This window comes from Armigeres subalbatus, chromosome 2, assembly GCF_024139115.2.
Source record: "Armigeres subalbatus isolate Guangzhou_Male chromosome 2, GZ_Asu_2, whole genome shotgun sequence".
Lineage (NCBI taxonomy): Eukaryota > Metazoa > Arthropoda > Insecta > Diptera > Culicidae > Armigeres > Armigeres subalbatus.
In genome coordinates this window covers 84043011-84063565 of record NC_085140.1, presented here as the reverse complement: position 1 = coordinate 84063565, position 20555 = coordinate 84043011, and the positions used below count along the sequence as shown (strand labels likewise).

The window sequence follows — 20555 nt, the reverse complement described above, 5'->3', positions numbered from 1 at the left end:
ATATTATTTACTATTCTCTGTTTTATTATAATTCCGGGTAGAGATAAACAACATTATAGGTAATTAAAAAATCTTTGATATTTCAGGGTTTGTTTTTTTATTGTTACTCACAAATAACATTAAATAGGGTAAAATGCCCAATAGTGGATCCCCTAGTAGACGAATTTTTCTTTTCCTGGCATAAGGAGTGGAAATTTTCAACTATTAAGTTTGCGTGATATCTAATATCAAGTTCTGCATATCTCCTTCACGATACATACATACATATATAAACACTCAAATACACGGAGTTATTTATTGAAATTGACATCTGACTGACTGAATCTGTCTGACTGAATTTGCGCTATAGTAGAACTCCTGGGCGTCCATAATAGGAAATTGCTTTCCTATAGTCGATACTTCATTTGATTTTCATGTTCCGTTTCGGGATGTTATTCTTCCCTGTTATGGACTCCCCAAAATATTCCTATAATGGACGATCTCGTGTTTTTTTGTTCAAAATTGTATAAAAATTATCTATTTTTACTTTCTATAGCATTTCTAATGCACATAATCAAATCATTAGAATGTAAAGTAGGTTCTCGCGGTGGACTTTCATAGAAAATGTTTACATTATGCTGTAATAATGCAAATATGGCTGGAGGGTCCACTATTGGTTAGGGTCCCTAGCCTATCAAGTATCAATAGTAAAATATTTGAAAAAAGAAGGAAATTTCAAAATCAGTCATATGTAATTGGTATGTTAAAAATGCAAATGATTAAAAAATAAATATATTTGCTATGATTGTAAAATTCGTTCTTCTTCTTCGAAGAGCCTTCGCCGAATGGAGTATTCTCCTCCAGCGGGTTTGATCCTGGCCTGGGCCAATCGTTTCCAATCGCCCTGAACGTTTAACGCCCTCAGGTCCTCTTCTACTGCAAAAACCCATAGTGTATGCTGCCTTCCACGAAGTCCACGGCTCTTATCTTCGCTGGGCGCTCTGCTGATAGTCGGACAACGTGTCCAGCCCACCGTAGTCTGTCATGTTGTATAAGTTAAACACGATATCCAGCCCTTTATACACCTGGTATAACTCGTGATTCATGCCGCGCCGCCAGATGCCGTTTTCCTGCTTACCATCACGCAGAGAAAATCTACCTTTTTGAACTAAAAAATAAAATTATTGAAATATTTTTTAAACCCAAATATTTTATTTTTAAAATCAAAACTGAAATATATTCAATTCAAAAATTTTCATTGTTGTTTCTACTGTAATCCAGTGTAACTAGTTTGTGGAGTAAATATTTGAAAAAAATACAAATATAATTATTGTGATTTTATTTTCCTCACGAAACCTACCCAAAAATAAAATAATTGATAATCACAAGAAATTTTATATAAAATTGAAAATAAATTTTTGATTATAATATTTATTTATTTTTTAATTTAAGAAAAATATTGTTGAAAGCAAAAATTTTTCTTTTTGAATTAAAAATATTTTTTGTACAAACAAAACAAATATATTGTAAATTCAACAATTTTTATTTCGTGTGCTGTTTTGGAACATTGTAGAAACAACAATATTTTTCGTCTAATCAAATCTGATTTTTTGTTGAATTCAACAAATAAAATTATTAGCCGGGGAACAATAATTATTTTTGTTGTTTTTATACATAATATCATTGAGTTTAAAAAAAAATTTCTGCGTGGTCGAGTATTATCTGCATCACCTTACGCTCAAATACACTGAAAGCTCTTCGATCAGTGTTCTTTGACGTCCATGTTGCATTGGTTTTTATTGGTGTCTGGCCATTAGACCGAAGGCCGTTAGGCCGAAGGTCATTAGGCCGAATAAGAAGTAAGAAGCAAAACGTGAGAAATTATAAGTTTTTTCTTCTTTATTCTTCCTTCTTCATTCTTACTTTTTCCATCTTTCATCTTCCTTAGTTCTTCTCTATTCTTTGTTCTTTTTTCTTCGTTCTACTTTTTTTTTCTTTGTTCTTCCTTTTTATTACTTTTCTTATTACTTTTCGTATTCTTCGCAATTTACACAGAAAATTCTTAAAATTCCCGCGGGAGATTATTCAAAAATTAGATTTCAACGGCAAATTGTTCGAAATTTTCATAAGAAATTCATTGGAATTTTTATACGGGAAACCGTTTGGTATCTCAACGAAAAAAAACGGATTTTTGAAAGATTTTTTTTGGATTTCTACAGGGAATTCATTGTATTGTCCATAAGAAATTCGTCGGAAATTCAATGAAAAATTATTAAAAAGAAGACCCTTCTTCTTGACCGAAAATTATTTGGCGAAAGCCGAAAGACCGAATAATACGTTAAGTCAATAATTATCCAGCCGAATTGTATTTGAGATCGAAATAAACGTTTGGTCAAAACGGTTATACAACGAAAACCAGTTTTGCCGAAAAAAAACATTTGGCCAAAGCAACGTACGGCCGAATTGGTAATTTGGCCAAAAAAGCACTCTTCCCTTATACGTCATTTGGATGATATAGTCGTTTAGCTAAATAAATAACATTTTTGACCAAATGGCCTTTCTGCCAAACGACTATTACAGTCAATCAATTTTTTCAGCCAAATGGCCAGCCGGCTGAACGACATTTTCGGCCCTACGTCTATTTCAGCTAAATAAAATTGCTGGCCGGTTGGGTTTTGGCTTTATAGTTTGTTTGGCCAAATTGCATATTCGGCCAAACATCTTTCGGCCTTGTGTCTATCGACCAAATGGCCTCACCTGTCGTTTGGCCGAAAATCATTCGACGAAAAGCCATTTATTCGAATAACTGGTTAGGGCAAAAGTCTTCCAGCCAAATTCCATTAGACCAAATTAAACGTTTGTCCAGGTTTGACCGAAAATGATATTTGGCGGAAAGCAACAAACAGCCGAAAGCCTCATTTGGCCGAATTGGTAATTTGAAATGTCATTTGGCCGAAAAAGGCCTTTGACCGACCAGATCATTTGGCCGAAAATTTAATTTGGTAGAAATGGTCGTTTGGCAGAAAGAGTCCTTTGGCTGAAAATGTCCTTTCTGCAAAACAAATATTATGCATTTTCTGCCAAATGACCAATTCAGCCGAACGACATTTTCGGTCGAATGTTTATTGCGGCCAAATGACCCTTTTAGGTAATTGAGCTATACGGTCAACTGTTTTTTTTTTTCAGCCAAAGGAACTGTTCGACCAAATGACATTTTTGGCAAAGTAATTTTATACTAGATGGGCTTCAGCCAAATGTAGTATATTAGGCCAAACAACTTTCGGACTTACCAACGAACAATTCAAGCTCTATCTGGAGTAAGGACGAATGTCGCAAGTGAGGATTTCTTCACCGATTTCCCCTCTTTTGAATAAAAGTGACAAGCAGGGAGTTTCATTGTAGTTTATCACCTCTGACGGCCAGGAAACAATGAGAACCTGCATTCTGAGGTTATAAACCGCAAATAAATCTTCTCCCAACAAACATTGGAAGCTGATAAAGCACCTAATCAACCAAATATAGCCTTCTTCAGCCAAAAAACTAGCTTATTCAATTTCAATTGTTGGGCTGGACTTCTCTCTTGTGACATTCGCTTTCTTACCAGATTGAATTTTAGCTATACTGTCGACGCTCTACATTTTGATGTTCTTTTTCTTCTTTTAGTATCTTTATCAATGAGACTTTCAGCCCCTAGGCTGGCTCGTCTCCGTCGATGTTCTGTATATCGATATCTCTCCCTATGCCGATGGTTTTCTCGGTCCCTCCAATCTACATACATTCGGGTCTTCTACATCTCGATAACCTTCCTGTCTAGATGTGTTCTGGTCATATTTTGTTCAGGTTTCTCTATTTATGTCGATATGTTCGAATTTCTAGACTACTAGACCATCTTCGAACAGTAACAGTCACATAAGCGCTTTATTCTCCCCCAATGTTTGTTGGGGAATGTTGCATTCTACAAAATGGCTTTCTGCCAAAAGACTCTTCACCGTTCAAAAAATCTATTTCAACGATATTTTTTTGGATTTCAACGGGAAATCCTTCGAAATTTACACTCGAAGTTTATTTTACTTTTTACGATGGTATTTTTGAAATTTCAACGGAAAATTGTATGGAATTTTTAAGGATATCATACCAAATACCAATTCCACGAAAAATTATCTGGAATTCTAACAGGATCAACCGGAAAAATCTACGGAAATTCCATTGAATCGTCGGATTTTCCACGGAAAATTCTGTGGATTTCTTCAATTTTGAATCGGCGTGGAAAATTATAGACCACCGGCGTGAAAAATTTTAAACGGCGGCGCGCCGATGCAAAAATGTCGGCGGCGGCGGCGTGCCAAAAACTGTCGGCGGCGGCGCACACCTCTACTTTCATCTATCTGTCTTCTTCCTTCCTTCTTCCTTATTTCTTCTTCCTCTTTCCTTCTTTCATCTTCCTTCTTCCTTTTGCCTTTTTTCATCTCCCTTCTGTTTTCTTTCTTCTTTCTGCTTTCTTCTTCCTTCTTCCTTGTTGATTTTTCCTATTTCTTTCTTCTTTCTTCCTTGTTGCTTTTCCCTTTTTCCTTCTTCCTTCGAAAATCGTCGGTGGCGACGTTTGCCGTAATTTTTGTCTTCGGCGACGTTATTGACGTCAAGCTGAAAGCCATTTTAGCCGGCGGCGTGTTTTAAAGATTTTTTATAATTGAAGAATGTTTTAAATTTCGCTGGAAACGTCTATTAAACTTCCGCAGATTTTTTTTAATATCCCCAAAACATTAATTTGTAAATTTTTTGGATGTTTTGCGGATATTTTAGTTTTTTTTTTTTTTTTTTTTTTTTTCTTGAGCAAGGGTAAACGGAAATCTGCAACCAGACACCTGAGGAGGTACTCAGGTAGTGTGGGGATGGGTATGTCATTGTAACTCTTACCCGAAACACTAAAACCAAAACCCTTTCGCCAGTCCGTACCCCCGGCCCGCAATTAAGCAATACATCAGGGGACTATTGAGAACGCTTCACGCCTATGCTAACGCACTTGACGTCAATACACACAACATCGACTTCAAGGGTGGCTACCTCACCACCCGTCGATCGCAAGCTATGATAGTCACCTAACGGTCCGTATCATAATCTCACGTTGGAGACGAGCACCCCGACAACAACCACCGCGCGTGAACCGCAATGACCTCTATATCTACATACTGAGGTCCCCACAGCCCACCCGCGACATGTTGGTTGTCGGGGTGAGCAAAGTGTTCACTGCATCACAGGTGCCCTTACTGCACACGTTGGTTTTGTTCAAGACGCCACCACCGCTGCAGTTTCGACATAATCTGTTGAGATGCTGTGTTCACCGCATTCCATATAGCTTCTTCCCGGCACATCCTCTCGACGAGGTTGTCCGGGGTTGTATCCATACCACTAATAAGCAGCATGGTATTGCGTTCTACCTCGAATCGCGGGCATGCGAACATCACATGCTCTGCCGATTCTACCTCACCTACACATTCAGGACACTCCGCAGAATCTGCGAAGCCAAACCTGTATGGAATTTCTTAAAGCAGCTATGTTCAGACAACACCTGTGTTAGGTGGAAGTTGACTTGACCATGCTTCCTATCAACCCAGTTGGACACATCTGAATCAGTCTGTGGGTCCAACGACCTTTGACTGCGGTGTCCCATGCTCTTTGCCATTTAAGCAACGAAGCTGCTCTCTTGACACGTCGCACTTGCACCGAGTCCCTTTCGTTGTAGCACTCCACATCCTCCTCTAAGAGTATGTCGATCGGCATCATTTCAGCTATAACGAACACCACCTCATATGATATGGTGCGATATGCGCTCGCGACACGTAAACACATCAGCCGGTGTACTCTGATCAATTTCTTTACATTGTACTTGACTTTTAGTGCTACGGCCCATGCCGGCACGCCATAACGGATGATAGACAATGCTACGCCAGCTATCAGCCTACGCACTTGACTATGCACCGCCGATCTGTTGGACATCATTCGTGATAAAGATTTTATCGCCAATTAAGCCTACTGACATGCATAATCGACGTGGCTCGTAAATTTGAGCTCATCATCGATCATCACGCCCAGATGCTTGAGAGACCTTACGGAGTTAATTGTGCAGGTCCCTACTCTTATCCTCGCCTGTTGCAGCCCATGACGGTTATGCACTACCACGACTTCCGTCTTGTGATGTGCAAGGGACAACCGCCTCGAGTTGAGCCATTCCTCCACTCTGCCAATCGCGTATGAAGCCTTCAGTTCGACTTCGTCGAGAGTGTCTCCTGTTACCTCCAGCATTACGTCATCCGCGAAGCCTTCTATTTTCACACCGGCCGGGAGACTTAGGCGTAATACTCCATCGTACATAATATTCCACAGAACCGGTCCGAGGATCGATCCCTGTGGAACACCCGCGGACACTACGATTGACCAGCATCAGTGTCGTATAACAGCACCCTATTCTGAAAATAGCTTTTCAGTATCCTGCACAGGTAATCCGGAACTCTCAATCGGTGCAGGGAGTCAGCAATTGCTGCCCAGCCCATTGTTAAACGCGTTTTTTACATCAAGTGTAATCAACGCGCAGTACCTAATACCTCTTCTGTTCAAACCTCTCGCTATCTTAGCCGTATCCGTTACCGATCGAATTGCTTCGATGGTAGAACGGCCCTTACGGAAACCATACTGGTTGCTAGATAAGCCACCAGCACACTCTGTATAAGCCGACAATCTATTCAGGATGACCCTCTCTAGCAGCTTTCCAGCTGTGTCGAGTAGGCAAATTGGTATGTATGCCGAAGGGTGTCCCCGGCTGTTTACCGGGCTTCGGTAATAGCACCAATTTCTGCTATTTTCATCGATCTGGGAAGTTTCCTTCGTCCATGCATCTCTGGAAGTAGCTCCTGAACATATCTGGATCAGCAAGAATGGCATGTTTAAGGGCCAGGTTTGGAATTCCATCCGGGCCTGGCGCCTTATTGAGCTTAAGTTTTCTTGCGGCTACGATAAGCTCTTCGTTAGTCACTAGCGGTACCACGTCAACTGACTCGTAAGGAGTAGCGGGCCAGTTCGATGATTCATGCCTCGGAAACAACCCGTCGACTATTTTGGCCAACATCCCCGGAGATTTCTCAGGTGGCGTGGTATTGGTCCTAGCCATCACCATCCTGTATGCATCTCCCCATGGATTGTCGTTTGCCATCCTGCACAGCCGCTCGAAGCAGGCTCTCTTACTACATTTGATCTCGTAGTTCAGAGCTCTGCTCGCTGTCTGGAACACCCTGCGTCTCTCGACCTTATCAGCGTCTGTTCTGGCACGTCGCAGCCTTCTCTTTGCTCGAAGACAGGTTCTACGAAGGTCTGCAATTGTGTCAGTCCACCAGTACACAGGTTGCCGGTTTCCGGGAGATTTGGTCCTCCTAGGCATCGTCACATCGCATGCACGGTCTCCCATCGTAGTGATTCCTCCAAGAGTTCTGGGTTGAACTGCGAGGTGCGCCATCCTAGATCGGCTTTGCCGATCCGCCTTGTGGTTGCTACGGGGGTATACCGGATCATAAAACGAATTTCCTGATGATCGCTGGAGGTATGCCCCTCATGAACCTCCCATTCTGGCTCCACCGTCCATCCCGCGCTGCAGAAGGTCACATCGATGCATGAATCACCGTTCGGTCCCCTGAACGTTGGCACTTGGCCTTCATTCAGCAGGACTACGTTCAATACCGCTAGCGACTCTAGCAGGGTATGACCTTCTGGCGTTTGTGGACCGGGATCCCCAGTCCACTGCCCACGCATTGAAGTCGCCTGCTACAACTAACGGTTTTAAGCCAGTTAGTTTTGCTGCAAGAATATCTACTACCCTAGTAAACTGCACTATACTCCACCTGGGAGGACAGTAGCAGCTACAAAAGTAAACACCGTTTACCTTTGCTATAACGAAACCATCATCATCAGGTGATGATACTATCTCCTGGATGGGATATCGCCCGCAAGTCCAGATGGCCACCATCTGAGACTTATCCGCAATCCAACTACCGTTACCGGCAGGGATGCGGTATGGATCGGACAGCAAAGCTACATCAGCTTTACACTTAGTAACCGACTGTTGTAGCAGCAATTGAGCCGCCTTGCAGTGGTTCAGATTCAGCTGTGTTACCTGCGTGTCTGGATCCTTCTAGAGGCCGGACAAGCCTGGACACCGGTGAGGTGTCTGTTGTCTGTACCTGGGGACAGATCAGACACTTTGGTGCGGTCTGACAGGTTCGAACTTAGTGGCCTTCAGCTCCACACCTCCGGCACAGCTTACTGCGATCAGGTCCTTTACAATCATAAGACTTATGACCGTTGCCAAGACACCTGAAACAGGTCTGAAGCGGTTGGCTTATACTTAGCGGACATACCGACCAACCCACTTTCAGTTTTAACTTATCCATTACCTTTTGGGCCTCCGCCTGAGGTCCGTCGACTGCGGGAACCTGCAGTACCGCGCGGCTTTTGCGTTTCCGAACCGTAGATTCCTGGATCTCGGCGTTGCTCTGGTCTCTCCGTGCGTCGACCAGGTCTCTAGCTCGGTTACTTCATCCAGGCCCTTGCACTGGATGTTCGAAACTGGACATAGGGCTCTTACTTGGACCCCATCGCCCAGGACTTCTTCCGTCAACTTTTTGTACTCAGTACTCTTCTGAGCAGCATCCCGCTTCAAGACGAGAATCATCTCGCCTCTCCGCGTCCTTCGGATGCAGTTGACATCCTCTCCCAGGCCATCGAGTTTGTCATTAACTCTCATGGCCTTTCAAGACTTCGGCGTAGCTCTTGTCGTCAGTACTGACGATAATCGCCTCGCCTCTGTCTTTACGCTTACCACTGACATTGAAGGCGCACCCGTCTCCTTCTGGGCTCTACCCTTCTTAACAGTGGCGCGTATCGCTCCGCCTGCCGCTTTCTCTGCGGCCTGCTGCCGTTGCCTTCACGCCTTCTTGGGATTCACGACCTCCTCCACGGTAGATCTTCCTCCCGGCGAGTTTCAGTGGTCCTCGATGGTGGAGGCACTGGGTTCACCGGCTTGGGATGGCCATCCTTCTGCTCGACCTTCTTCCTTTTCTCTGGCTTCGGGGCTGCGGACTTCTCGACAGCTGCTTTCAGGTTCGCCTCCTGCGTAACCTTACTCAGCTTCGGGTCGCCCCTGTTACAGCTATCCTTTTGCGGAGTTCCTCAACCTGGCTCTCCGCCAGTCGTTTGCCCTCGGACAGGAGACGAATTTTCGATTCTGCCTTCTCTTTGTCCTTATCCGCCTGCTTCCGCTCCTTGACAAGTTTGCGGAGCTCTCTCCGCACTCTTGCTGGCCTCTAGTAGGACCTCCACTCCGATTTGGCCTCAACTACTAGGGCACAGAGTGCCTGCACAGCAAGTTTCAGATCCTTGCTGTACTTAACCCGGTTGTCTAGGAACGACATAATCACGTCGGATACCTCCGTGACTACCTCCATCGTGTGACCACCGCGTTCTTCGTGGTTCGCCATCACAGATTTGATGACGCGGGTCAGGGTGGGGCCGTCCATCTTTACTTCAACCGGCACCTCCTCAGACCCTCCACGGGCTTCTCCATCGCCTTCCCCCGGCAATCTTTGGGGAGACCTTTCAAGGCCGTTACGTCTGGCGAAAGGGTTCTCCTTACCACCATTCGCCTCACCTGCATCCCTCGACGTTTTGTGTTTTGTGTTGATAGAATTCATCGCTGTTGGGTCCTCTCCTTGCGGCTGCTGTCGAATCCTGCTGGTGTAGTCGCCTTCGCGATCCCATGGTTATCTATACATACCTTGCGGCATGCAGGGAGGCCATGCGAGGTTTGACACTTTCGTGTTCAGAGCCAGATAAGCGCTAGTCAGGAAATAGCATCTGAGCCTACTCCCACTCAGCTGGGAGCTGAGCGGCAAGATTGTACCGCGTGCTACAAGGCCCACCACGGATATGGGACGTTAGACAGCCTGACCATTAGCCCATTCGCCGTTTCAGGTCGGTGCCACCCGGCCTTACTAAGAGAATAGAATAACCAGACTACCAGCTCTCGCATTCACAATATCTCAATATCCAAAAACAAGACCAATAACATGCAACCAGTATACCATAATCAGGATCTTACTGGGCACTTACTGGCACTCCCTGGGCTTGTGCTTTTGAAGCGGCACACAGTCGCTTTGATAGAGTCTGCTTACGGGCACTTGTGGTTTTTTGGGAGGGATTTTAGCAGAGCCCACTGCTAAATCCCACCACGCCCTAGGCAGTTCTCCCTGACTCACAGACAGCTGGGGAGGGGTCGTCAAGCCCTTGGACATGGTCCCTGCTGCCCCTACGGATATTTTAGTGTAGGTAGGGTAAAATGCCCAATAGTGGACCCCCAACCAATAGTGGACCCTCCAGCCATTTTGCATTATTACAGCACAATATAAACATCTTGCGGTGAAATTCCATCGGGAGAACCTACATTACAGTCCTATGATTTGATTACATGCATTGGAAATGCTATGGAAAGTAAAATTAGATGAATTTTTACAATTCTATAAAAAATAAACACGAGAGTGTCCACTATAGGAATATTTTGGGGGGTCCATAATAAGGAAGAAGAACGTCCCGAAACGAAACATGAAAATCAAATGAAGTGTCGACTATAGGGAAGCAATTTCCTATTATGGACCCCCAAGGGGTCTACTATAGGGCGAATTCAGTCAGACTTTGAAATGTTAATTTCAACGAATAACGTTGATACGGGACGAATAAGGGGAGATGCAGAACTTGTTATTAGATATCATTTTTCTCATCGAAGCATTTTTTATTCGGTTTGCGCGTCTCTTGATCTTTGACGCTCATTGTCTCTGTTCCTCATGCCATTCAGCACCACTGCATCTTTGAGCCATTTAGCTTTCGACGTGCTCGCAACCTACTCAGATAGTCCCCGGCGGCTAATCTATCCTACTCCGACGGGAAGTTCCCCGGCGGCGAGAGCTTCCCCGAAAACCGACGATTCGTGGATGTTTATTGCCTGTCTTACACTAATACCTCACCATGGCAAGTGCTTCTAGTAGACTCCAACCTCTAGGGTTAGTGCAACGGCTGCCCCACTATACTGCCCAGGCGTTGAAGTCCCCAGCAATGAGCTCCTCTGATACCTTATCCAGCATCCGGTTGAACTGATCAAACGTGGCAGTGCGTAGCAGCTACATATATAGATTCCGTTAACTTTAGCGGTCACAAAGCCTTCAAAGGCACGATACACAATTTCTTAGTACGAGTATCTTTGTTATTTATTCATTACCAGACTAAGGCCGGAGTGGCCTGTGCTGCACATAAAAGTCTTCTCCATTCAGCTCGGTCCATGGCTGCACTTCGCCAACCAAGCAGTCTGCGGAGGGTCCGCAAATCGTCCTCCACCTGATCGATCCACCTTGCCCGCTGCGCACCTCGCCTTCTTGTGCCCGTCGGATCGTTGTCGAGAACCATTTTCACCGGGTTACTGTCCGACATTCTGGCTACGTGCCCGGCCCACCGCAGTCGTCCGATTTTCGCGGTGTGAACGATGGATGGTTCTCCCAACAGCTGATGCAACTCGTGGTTCATTCGCCTCCTCCACGTACCGTCCGCCATCTGCACCCCACCATAGATGATACGCAACACTTTCCTTTCGAAAACTCCCAGTGCGCGTTGGTCCTCTACGAGCATCGTCCAGGTCTCGTGTCCGTAGAGAACTGCCGGCCTTATAAGCGTTTTGTAGATAGTCAGTTTGGTACGGCAGCGAACTCTATTCGATCGAAGCGTCTTGCGGAGTCCAAAGTACGTACGATTTCTAGCCAATATGCGTCTCCGAATTTCTCTGCTGGTATCGTTATCGGCGGTCACCAGTGAGCCCAAGTACACGAATTCTTCTACCACCTCGATTTTGTCACCACCGATAGTACACGAGTATCTTTGTACCGTACATATAGCGGCGGTTTCTGCTTCATCCGCTGCCCAATTACTGTTTCCGGGTGGGATCTGGTATAGATCAGCGATGATTGCAATGTTGCATTTCGAGTCCCTCGCGGATTGCCACAACAGGTGCTGCGCAGTATCACAGTGCACTATGGTCCAGGATACAGATTTACTCGGAAAGATGAATTTTACGCCAAAACTATATTTTTTAGAAAAAACTGTTGTTCTACGAAATTGTTCGAAATAGTAAGGCCATCATTATGGTTCTACCATAAAATAGGGTAGCCCATCATATAAAAAAAATAGAAAATATTTTTTTTTATTTCTCAGATTCTTGACATGTTATGTTCTACAAAGTTGTAGCGCAGCTTATTCCAATCAAGCATCGTAAAACAAGAGGGAGTTTGACGTTCATCTTTTTCTTGTGGTGCGTCACTCACTCTCACTCACACGTAAAACAGCCTCTACGATTTTCATCACATGCAAAGCGTCGCTCCGGAGGCTTTGCATGTGAATGCATCTTTCCGCGTAAATAAATCTGGACCATAGTGCATTGGTTGAGGTTAATTTGTATTACCTCCACTGTAATTTATTTGACATTGCCTGTTTGAACGCTGGACATTTTAGACCACTAGTAACATGGTCTCTGCGTCCATCGCTTCTACAGATCTGGCCTTTTGGTGGTTTTTTGCAACTTTGTGTTTTATGACCTTCTTCTCCTCATCTTCTACAAAGTTTTGACCTATCAGGGCAGTTCCATGCCAGGTGGCCAAACTCTTGACACCTGAAGCACACCTTTGGTTGCTGAGAGAGGCTCAACGAACACACCGACCAACCGACTTTTCTCTGCCGATTCGCAGTGCTTCTTAGTCGGATTGTTTTGTCAACATCGCCCAACTCGAGTTGCTCCTTCATTGCTGTAGTTACCTCATCTGTCGTGGTAATCTCATCCAGGTCCATACATTGGAGGCTCGCTTCAGGCGTCATAGCTCTCATCTGTGCCTTATCGCCCACCACCTTCACCGTTAGCTCTTTATATGATGAGCTCTTATTCTTCGAGTCCTTTTTCAGCTCAAAGATCATGTCACCCGCCCGTGTGCGCCTCATTTTCTGTACATCTGCGCCGAAGCCCTTCAGTTCTGGAGCTGCCTTTATTGTTCGCAGGACCTCCAAATACCCTTCTTCGCTAGTCTTCACCACAAATGCTTCCCCCTTTTTCTTCACGGTTCTCTTGGTAATTTCTTGCCGCTCGTTAATTTTGCTGCGGCCTTTTCTTCGTCTTCTTCTGGACCACCTGCCAGGGGGTCCCTAAGTTGCCGTCACCGGCTTGTTGAATTCCAATCTGTCATTGCTGAGCCGAGGGCTTTCCGGTTCTTTAACACCAGCTCCTCTATGTCCTTGTAGACGTTGTGTTTCTTATCGACGAACCCGTGGAGCTCTTCTGCTCACCTTTTTGCGGTAAGAATCTTCGGCTGTTGTTGAGCCATGTTCCACCCGTGGTTCGTGGGCAACTGCTATTGCGATTTGTCGCGTTGTTGCTGCTTCTGCTGCTGTATCTGCTGATGCTCGCCTTTATGGTCTTGGCTGCTCACTTGAGTGGAATAGCTCGACCGTTAGCTCATAGACACCTAATCCTATCCGTAAATCAAGATTCATCCGATGACGTTTGCCGTTGACCAGTATACCATAATCAGGATCTTACTGGTATCAATCCTGATGTGCCGGTTGGCACTCCTGCTGGGCTTGTGTGCTTTGATGTCCTTAGAAAGTTCACCACATCCTACTGTGAAACGACATTTATGACCATGATCTTTACAATATATTCTAACTAAGCTGCTAAAAACTGTCTATTATAAACGATAACTAATAATTAAATAACTAATTAATTAATTTGTGGCTTAATATATTTTACAGATCAATTTAGTCACCGCAGACGGTTCTATCGACTGTTTGGATGTGCCGGAAGCACAGGAAGCTCACGTTTCCAAACTGCACCTGGCAGAGGCGATCACGGCCCTGAAAATCCTGACCACCGACGGGTGTTTCATTCTGAAAATGTTCACCTTCTTCGAACACTCCAGCGTCGATCTACTCTACCTGTTGTATGTATGTTTTCGCGAACTGCACGTATTCAAACCGGCCACATCTAAGCCGGGCAATTCCGAAGTGTACGTGATAGCGAAGTATTTCCGAAAACCAACCAACCTCGATGCCTACCTGGACCGAATGTTCGATAATCTCCATTCCGAGGGCTCGATGTTCGACCTAAAGGACATTCCGGTGGAATTTATCGATCAGATTCGAGATTGCGCGGACCAGTTCATGACGTTCCAACAAGAAGTGATAGAGCACAATATTTATTTCTATCGCATGAATGATGACTTTGAAAATGTGCGATTGGAAATATTCCAAACAAAGATGTGCCAGCATTTTTTTAAAACGTATAAAATCAAACCGATTCGTCCTTCGGAAGCAATTCTGCACGGAGTGGATGTTTCGAACGGTTCGGTCAACATAAATCCGCGGGACAACCAGGGCACGTACAATGAGCGAAGTCTCATCAACTTGACCAATGGAGACGCTAGACTGAAAATTCTAAGAGATAGATTAGACGATTTGTATGACAATAAGCCACGCTATATCGCTGGAGCAAAACTCTCCGATCGACCGTATGTGGGCTACCGGTCAAGTTTAGAAATCATTCAGTTGTACTGCGGTAAGTCAATCCGACAAATCTTGAGCAGTAAATTTGTCATGATCACATATGTCCGATTCCTGAGTGAAATTACTGACACCCTTGCCAGCATAGCTCCACCAATAGAAGAAACTAGTCCGCTATTAACCCTAAACCGAACCACGTATACTCTCACAATCGACATCAAGGCTTACGCCGCATTGCCGAACTACGATTTGTTTGAGAAACAACTTTTTCACCATATCCTCGAATGCATCACAGACCTACCACTGCAGGAAGGTGTCGATCAGTTAGTAGTCGAAAACTGGCTTTTGCTAACGCAGTTCTCCGTGGGATTGGTGTTCTTTCTGAAAACCTACGTTTTCGAGCAGATCGAGTGTGCACAGGGAAACATGCTACGATTTTCTCGCCTCAAGCCGGACGGAATCGAAAATTTGCGTTATTTGAACGAAACGGTCCAGATGGAGCAAAACGGATGCACGGAAGGCAAATCGGTGCTGGGCATCGTTCCGACGTTTGTGCTCTTCGATGGAAGCTTTTACTACGCTGTGATCAACTACAACAATGGGCTGTGTTTGGATTATTGTGCAGTGCTGCTCGAGGACGAGTAAGAAGAATATTTATCTGATGAAAAAGATAGAAAGGGGTTATTTTCCGACAAAATGGAAACTTTGAATGCTTTACACTGAATAACTCAGTACATCACAAATATGTTTTAATATTTTAATATTTTGAACTTGAACCTTTATTGTCGTTAATACATAAAGCATACTTACAAAGCAAGTCAAAAGTGAATATAATTTTGATCTGAACTCAATATTATGTGCAAAATTTTACGGATCCGAAAAAAGTCCATGAATTAGCAGCATTGTGGGAGTGTTCGACGGTGAGATACGCAGAGAAACGAAAGCTAAGTACAGAACAGCTATAGTATACTATCATATCGGGACTGATTCGCGATTTGGGCGTAAACGAACATTGGTGTATCAGACAGAATAAGCTTTCCTCTATCATATAAGGGAAATAGTTTTGGAGAAAAATGCTTACATTCTTCGGAATCGGTCAAACAATGTTTGTTAACAAAATAAGTTACGCCCAAATCGTAGATCAGTCCCAAAATATAACGCATTTTACGCCAAATCGTATTTGTAGCTGGAAGCAATAGAGGTAATAAACTATAGAGGAAGATTGTCGCTGTCGTCACTGGCGACTTAGATGTTAATCACGCAAACAGGAACGACATTAGCAATCTTATAATTTTGAATCAACTACTAAATGTCAACGAAGGAAAAATCAGTACGTTTTGACAGATAGGTACACAACATGTTTGGGGACGATATTGTCTATCCGGAATAAATTTATACCGCTTTTTATACCGAAGTTGGATTTTTCTCCAGATACAGGCAACTTTCCCAACTTCGGAAGTAGTGCGCTGGATTCGCCTAAAGATGCGTTTAACAACGCATCAAACAGTTTTACACAGTGGCGCTGGAAGTGGGTGGGACAAGTAGGACATGTCCTACGCATGAATTTGCCTGGGTGGGACAGTCAAAGCATTGTCCTACCCATGATTATGGTAGGTATGAAGTCTTCGTCTGGTAAGAATCTGTGCGTTATCAAATGGTGATTTCAAAGTTAATCGGAGTGTTTAGAATAATCATAGACGTTTCTGGTATTCTAAAGGAATAGAACTCTGATTGTTCTTTAGGACTTTAGGACCGATAGCGCTCAGTATATTTAAAGCAAGTATGTTCTCGATCATTTAGAAATCCGGGCTCGATTATTTACTAATTTGTCAATAACTCATACCACCGGCTAAATTCCAAAATGTGTTGTACGCTGGACCTTTAGCGTAAAGGTTTTTCTACAACTCTGCCTAACAAGTCATTCTTTGAATTCAACTAAAACGAAGTTAACATGCTAGTTGCAGTAACTTACAATAGATAATAAAAAAATATCAATCATTTAGTTTTAGTTGCTGCAATTAGTGCAAACAATGAACTACTAGGCAGAGTTGTAGAAAACCTTCGCACTAGAATTTCACCATACTACACATTTTGGAATTCAACCTCTAAATAACACACTTCTTCAGCTAACACACTTCTAAATTATCGAACCCAGATTACTAAATGATCGGAAACATCTTTGGTCTAAAAGTTTTCCAGAGGCAGCAATCAACAATCAATAATAGTTAAATAAAGTTCCTTTTGAAAGTCTCCCTAATAAAGACAATAAAAAAATATACGAATGCAGAAATAGTAACTCGGCTTAAAAACCTCGCAGTTAATAACTATGGAAGCTGCGAGGCGGCAATGTCCCAGTGGGGTATGTAATGCCAATGAAGAAGAACAAGAAGAAGACCCTACGTGTTACCCGGCTGGTGGAGTCCAACACTCCACTGTCGTAATCTAAAAAAGTAACGTTAACAGCCATTTTACAACATGCATGTTTTCTATTTTTCTGTTAATAAGCTCGATGAGTAGTACTCGTTAACACCAATTTTGGAAAATAGCGACACGTGTGCACTACACGTGTGCTGGGTTGTGCGTAAATATATTCTCTCTTATAGAAAAGAAATACGCACACAAACACAGACACATACTTAGTGTAGCAATAATAACTAAGGATTTTCTTTTTGCAAAACAAAACACAAATCGTAGAAATAAAAATATGAATATATTTTTAATAATTGTCATCATCAGTCAATATTTTTTAATTATTTATATACCAAACATCTTGTTCATTCTTTTATTATGTGATTTTTTTGAATTAAAATGTTCTTCATTCTTTATCAAACATCTTTTGTTTTATTATTGTTACGAATACCTAGTAAATATTTGCTTATTGGGTTCTTATATTGCAATTTTTAGTTCAAGGTAGCAAACCGATGTGGTGTGGCCCAAGTACAAAGTAGTCAAACGTCGGAATTGTTCCAAAATATAACTTCCACTTCTGGTTATCAATAGTTTAAAAAAAAACTTAATTCAATGCAGAATGTCAAATTCCTTGACTATTGTCAATTTTGTCAATTATCGAATGGATTTGGGTGGAAGCCATGCCTAAATGAACGAATGATCACTTTAACATTTTAAGGAAGAGGCCTAAAATACTGACAATTTATATGTATGTACTTAATTTCCGAATGTGCATATATAAATGTTCATGTTTTTATACTTAGAAAACTAGCAAATACTATAATGAATACTACGTATAAACTTTTACACATATGAACAGAAACACCGTCCAATCTGGCACTGTCCTGTGCGATATCCTCGACCTATACACTGAGCCCTACAATTTTTGCCGGTACAGTTAAGGACTTGTACGTACAGTCGTTGCCAACGTTCTGCAAATAAAAATGAATTGCAAAAAAAGAGTTCTTTCTGACATTTGATGATCCTGGCAGAAATTTCTTACCAACGGCATTGCTACCCGTAACGTCAGGAATTGCAGCAGACCGCACAGCAGTCATGGCGAGGAACAGTAGTAGAACGCAGTACAAATATTTCATACCGAACGTCTTTAGTAAGAATTTTGCTGAAATTCACAAACGCGTCGTTCGAACCCACCGAACAGTCTAACCGAGCAAATGAAGACTTTTAATCAAACTAATGGCATTCTTGTGCGAAGCAATTAACTTATATCGAACCGCTCAAGCGCCTGGTCATGTATCGATGTATCGTGATCCTTATCAGCTGATGTGCTCTATAGAGAAAAGAATTTCTTACCGGACGAATTCTTCTGGGATGGGTTACCCGTTACCAGTGCGGTTGGTGACTGATAACGATGACGATCCCTATAACGAGCAGACAAACATCAGGACATTATGAGCAATGAACAGAGAGCTAGAAGTAACACGTAATTAACGTTTGTTGGGTCGATGATTGACGTCGTACTTCCCTATTACGTTCAGAAAGAACTTGTGGAGTCAACATCCATCAGGAGGGAAATAACCGTTTGATTTTCCGAAACAACGCTTTTCAATTGTACCAGTGGCGAAAATGTGTATTCGAGTTGGATATTAGCGCATTTTTGTTCACAATTTCACACAGTGGTCCCCTGAGCAAACGATACTCGATAAACGAGCACAGTATGATGAGGTCCCCAACGATAAGCTTCAATCAACACAAGTTGTTCTTTTCACACTTAAAAACTGCAGTTCTTTTACATCCTATGCAAATTTAATAAAATACCTATTTTTACAAAAAAAAAAGTGCCAAAATATATGCATTATTGCTTCTTATTATTGGCATTACACCCCCACTGCGACATTGCTGCCTTGCAGCTTAGTATTCATTAAGCACACTTCCACATTTGTTAACTACGAGGTTTCTAAGCCAAGTTATCATTTTTGCATCATAGAAAGAAGGAGGAATTAAAAGAAAGGCGGAAGAAGGAACAAGGAAGAAGGAAGAAGAAAAGAAAGACGGAAGAAAGAAAAAGGAAGAAGGATGAAGGAAGAAAGAAAAAGAAAGATGGAAGTGAAAGAAGAAGAAGAATGAAAGAAAGAAAAATGACGAAGGAAGAAAAAAGAAAAATGAAAGAATTAAAAAGAAAGAAGGAAGAAGCAAGAAAAACAAGGAAGAACCAAGACGAAGGAAGACAGAAGAAGAAAGGAGGAAGAAGAAAAGGAAAAAATGCAAGGATAAACAAAGAAGGAAGATGTCAGAAGGAATAATGAAGAAGAAAAAGAATAATGAAGAAGAAAGAAGGAAAAAGGATGATGTAAGAAGTAAAAAGAAAGAAGATGCGAGAAAAAAAACAAAAAAAGGAGAAAGAAGGAAAGAAAGATGAAAGAAAAAGAAGAAAAAATTATCATTCATTAAAAAGGAAGAAAGAAGAAAACACAGAAGAAATAGGAAGAACAGACTTCTCCTTTCTCACTTATCACTTCTTACTTCTAATTCGGCTCAATGGCCTGATACCCCCCTGATGTATTGCTTAATTGGTAGCTTGGGGGCAAGACTAGTGCAAAGGGTTTAATTTTAGTGGGTCGGGTCACCTCTCTCAGGTGACTCTCAGGTGAAATTTTTAAATTTAAGGGCTTAATTTTCATTTTAGAAATTTTAGTATTAGATATATTTTAAAGTGAATCATTCACCACCATAACCATCTATTTTATTAAATTAGTTGTGGAAAAATACTAAACAACAAAAATTTCACTCCTCAAAGGAACTCGGACAAAAACACGAAGGAAAAGAAAATTACGCAACTCTCAATATTTTAAAAAATGGGGAATTTTGGAATTTTATATCAATATAATCAATTCATAGTCCTTTTTGGCCTGAATTGATTTAAATGACGCTAAAAGTAGCCTCACACCTAAACAATCTTGTTCATTGATTTTGTGCCCATGTGCTCCCAAAAAAACGGAACTCATGCAATGACTCTCAGAGCTTACCGCTTGATTGTGTTTTAAATCTCGCCGAATTTCTAATTTTTCATATCGAAATCCCAATAATCTCGAAACCGAAATTTGAGACAAGCTCCTGATGTACAAACTACCCTTAAAGTACCATAAATCTAGCTTTTAATTCGACCAAATTTTTTCTCGGTTTGAAACTGCCTTAAACTAGTGGATGATTTCGAAATATTCAAAATTATTCAGATTTTTAATTGTTCGAAAAGAATCAAATGATTGAAAAATATGTGGTAAAGCAGATTTGAAAAAAAAATAATTAGGGGAAGAGGACCCAAAACGCGAAATATCTCCTCTTTTTGAAACGTTAATATTATCAATATGACTGAGATTTTCTACAATTTAAGATGGCATCAGCTTGCTATATTGTGTAACTGCAGCATGAGGTAAAAATACCCATGAAAATCGTTATAGTTAAGACATTAAAGCAGTGTCTGCTTAGCTAGGGCATATTGACCTGCCCTCCCTCTACCTACTTCGCCTGATTTTCAGGAAATA

At 42.3% G+C, this 20555-nt stretch overlaps 1 protein-coding gene and 1 long non-coding RNA gene across 2 annotated transcripts in view; one reads left to right on the top strand and one right to left on the bottom strand.

The window, feature by feature from the left end:
- LOC134209593 (cap-specific mRNA (nucleoside-2'-O-)-methyltransferase 2) overlaps positions 1 to 15455 on the top strand; it is a 43387-nt gene extending 27932 nt beyond the window's left edge. The window contains exon 2 of the mRNA XM_062685591.1: positions 13858 to 15455. Coding sequence (XP_062541575.1) covers positions 13858 to 15249 — 1392 coding nt within the window. The 3' untranslated portion in view covers positions 15250 to 15455. The remainder of the gene's footprint in view (positions 1 to 13857) is intronic.
- Positions 15456 to 17295: 1840 nt separating this feature from the next.
- On the bottom strand, positions 17296 to 18969 carry LOC134214642 (uncharacterized). Its single transcript, XR_009979863.1, has 2 exons — positions 18056 to 18969; positions 17296 to 17984 (listed from the first exon to the last, which is right to left on the bottom strand). It is a non-coding gene; the product is annotated as an uncharacterized LOC134214642 (long non-coding RNA).
- Positions 18970 to 20555: the final 1586 nt, after the last annotated feature.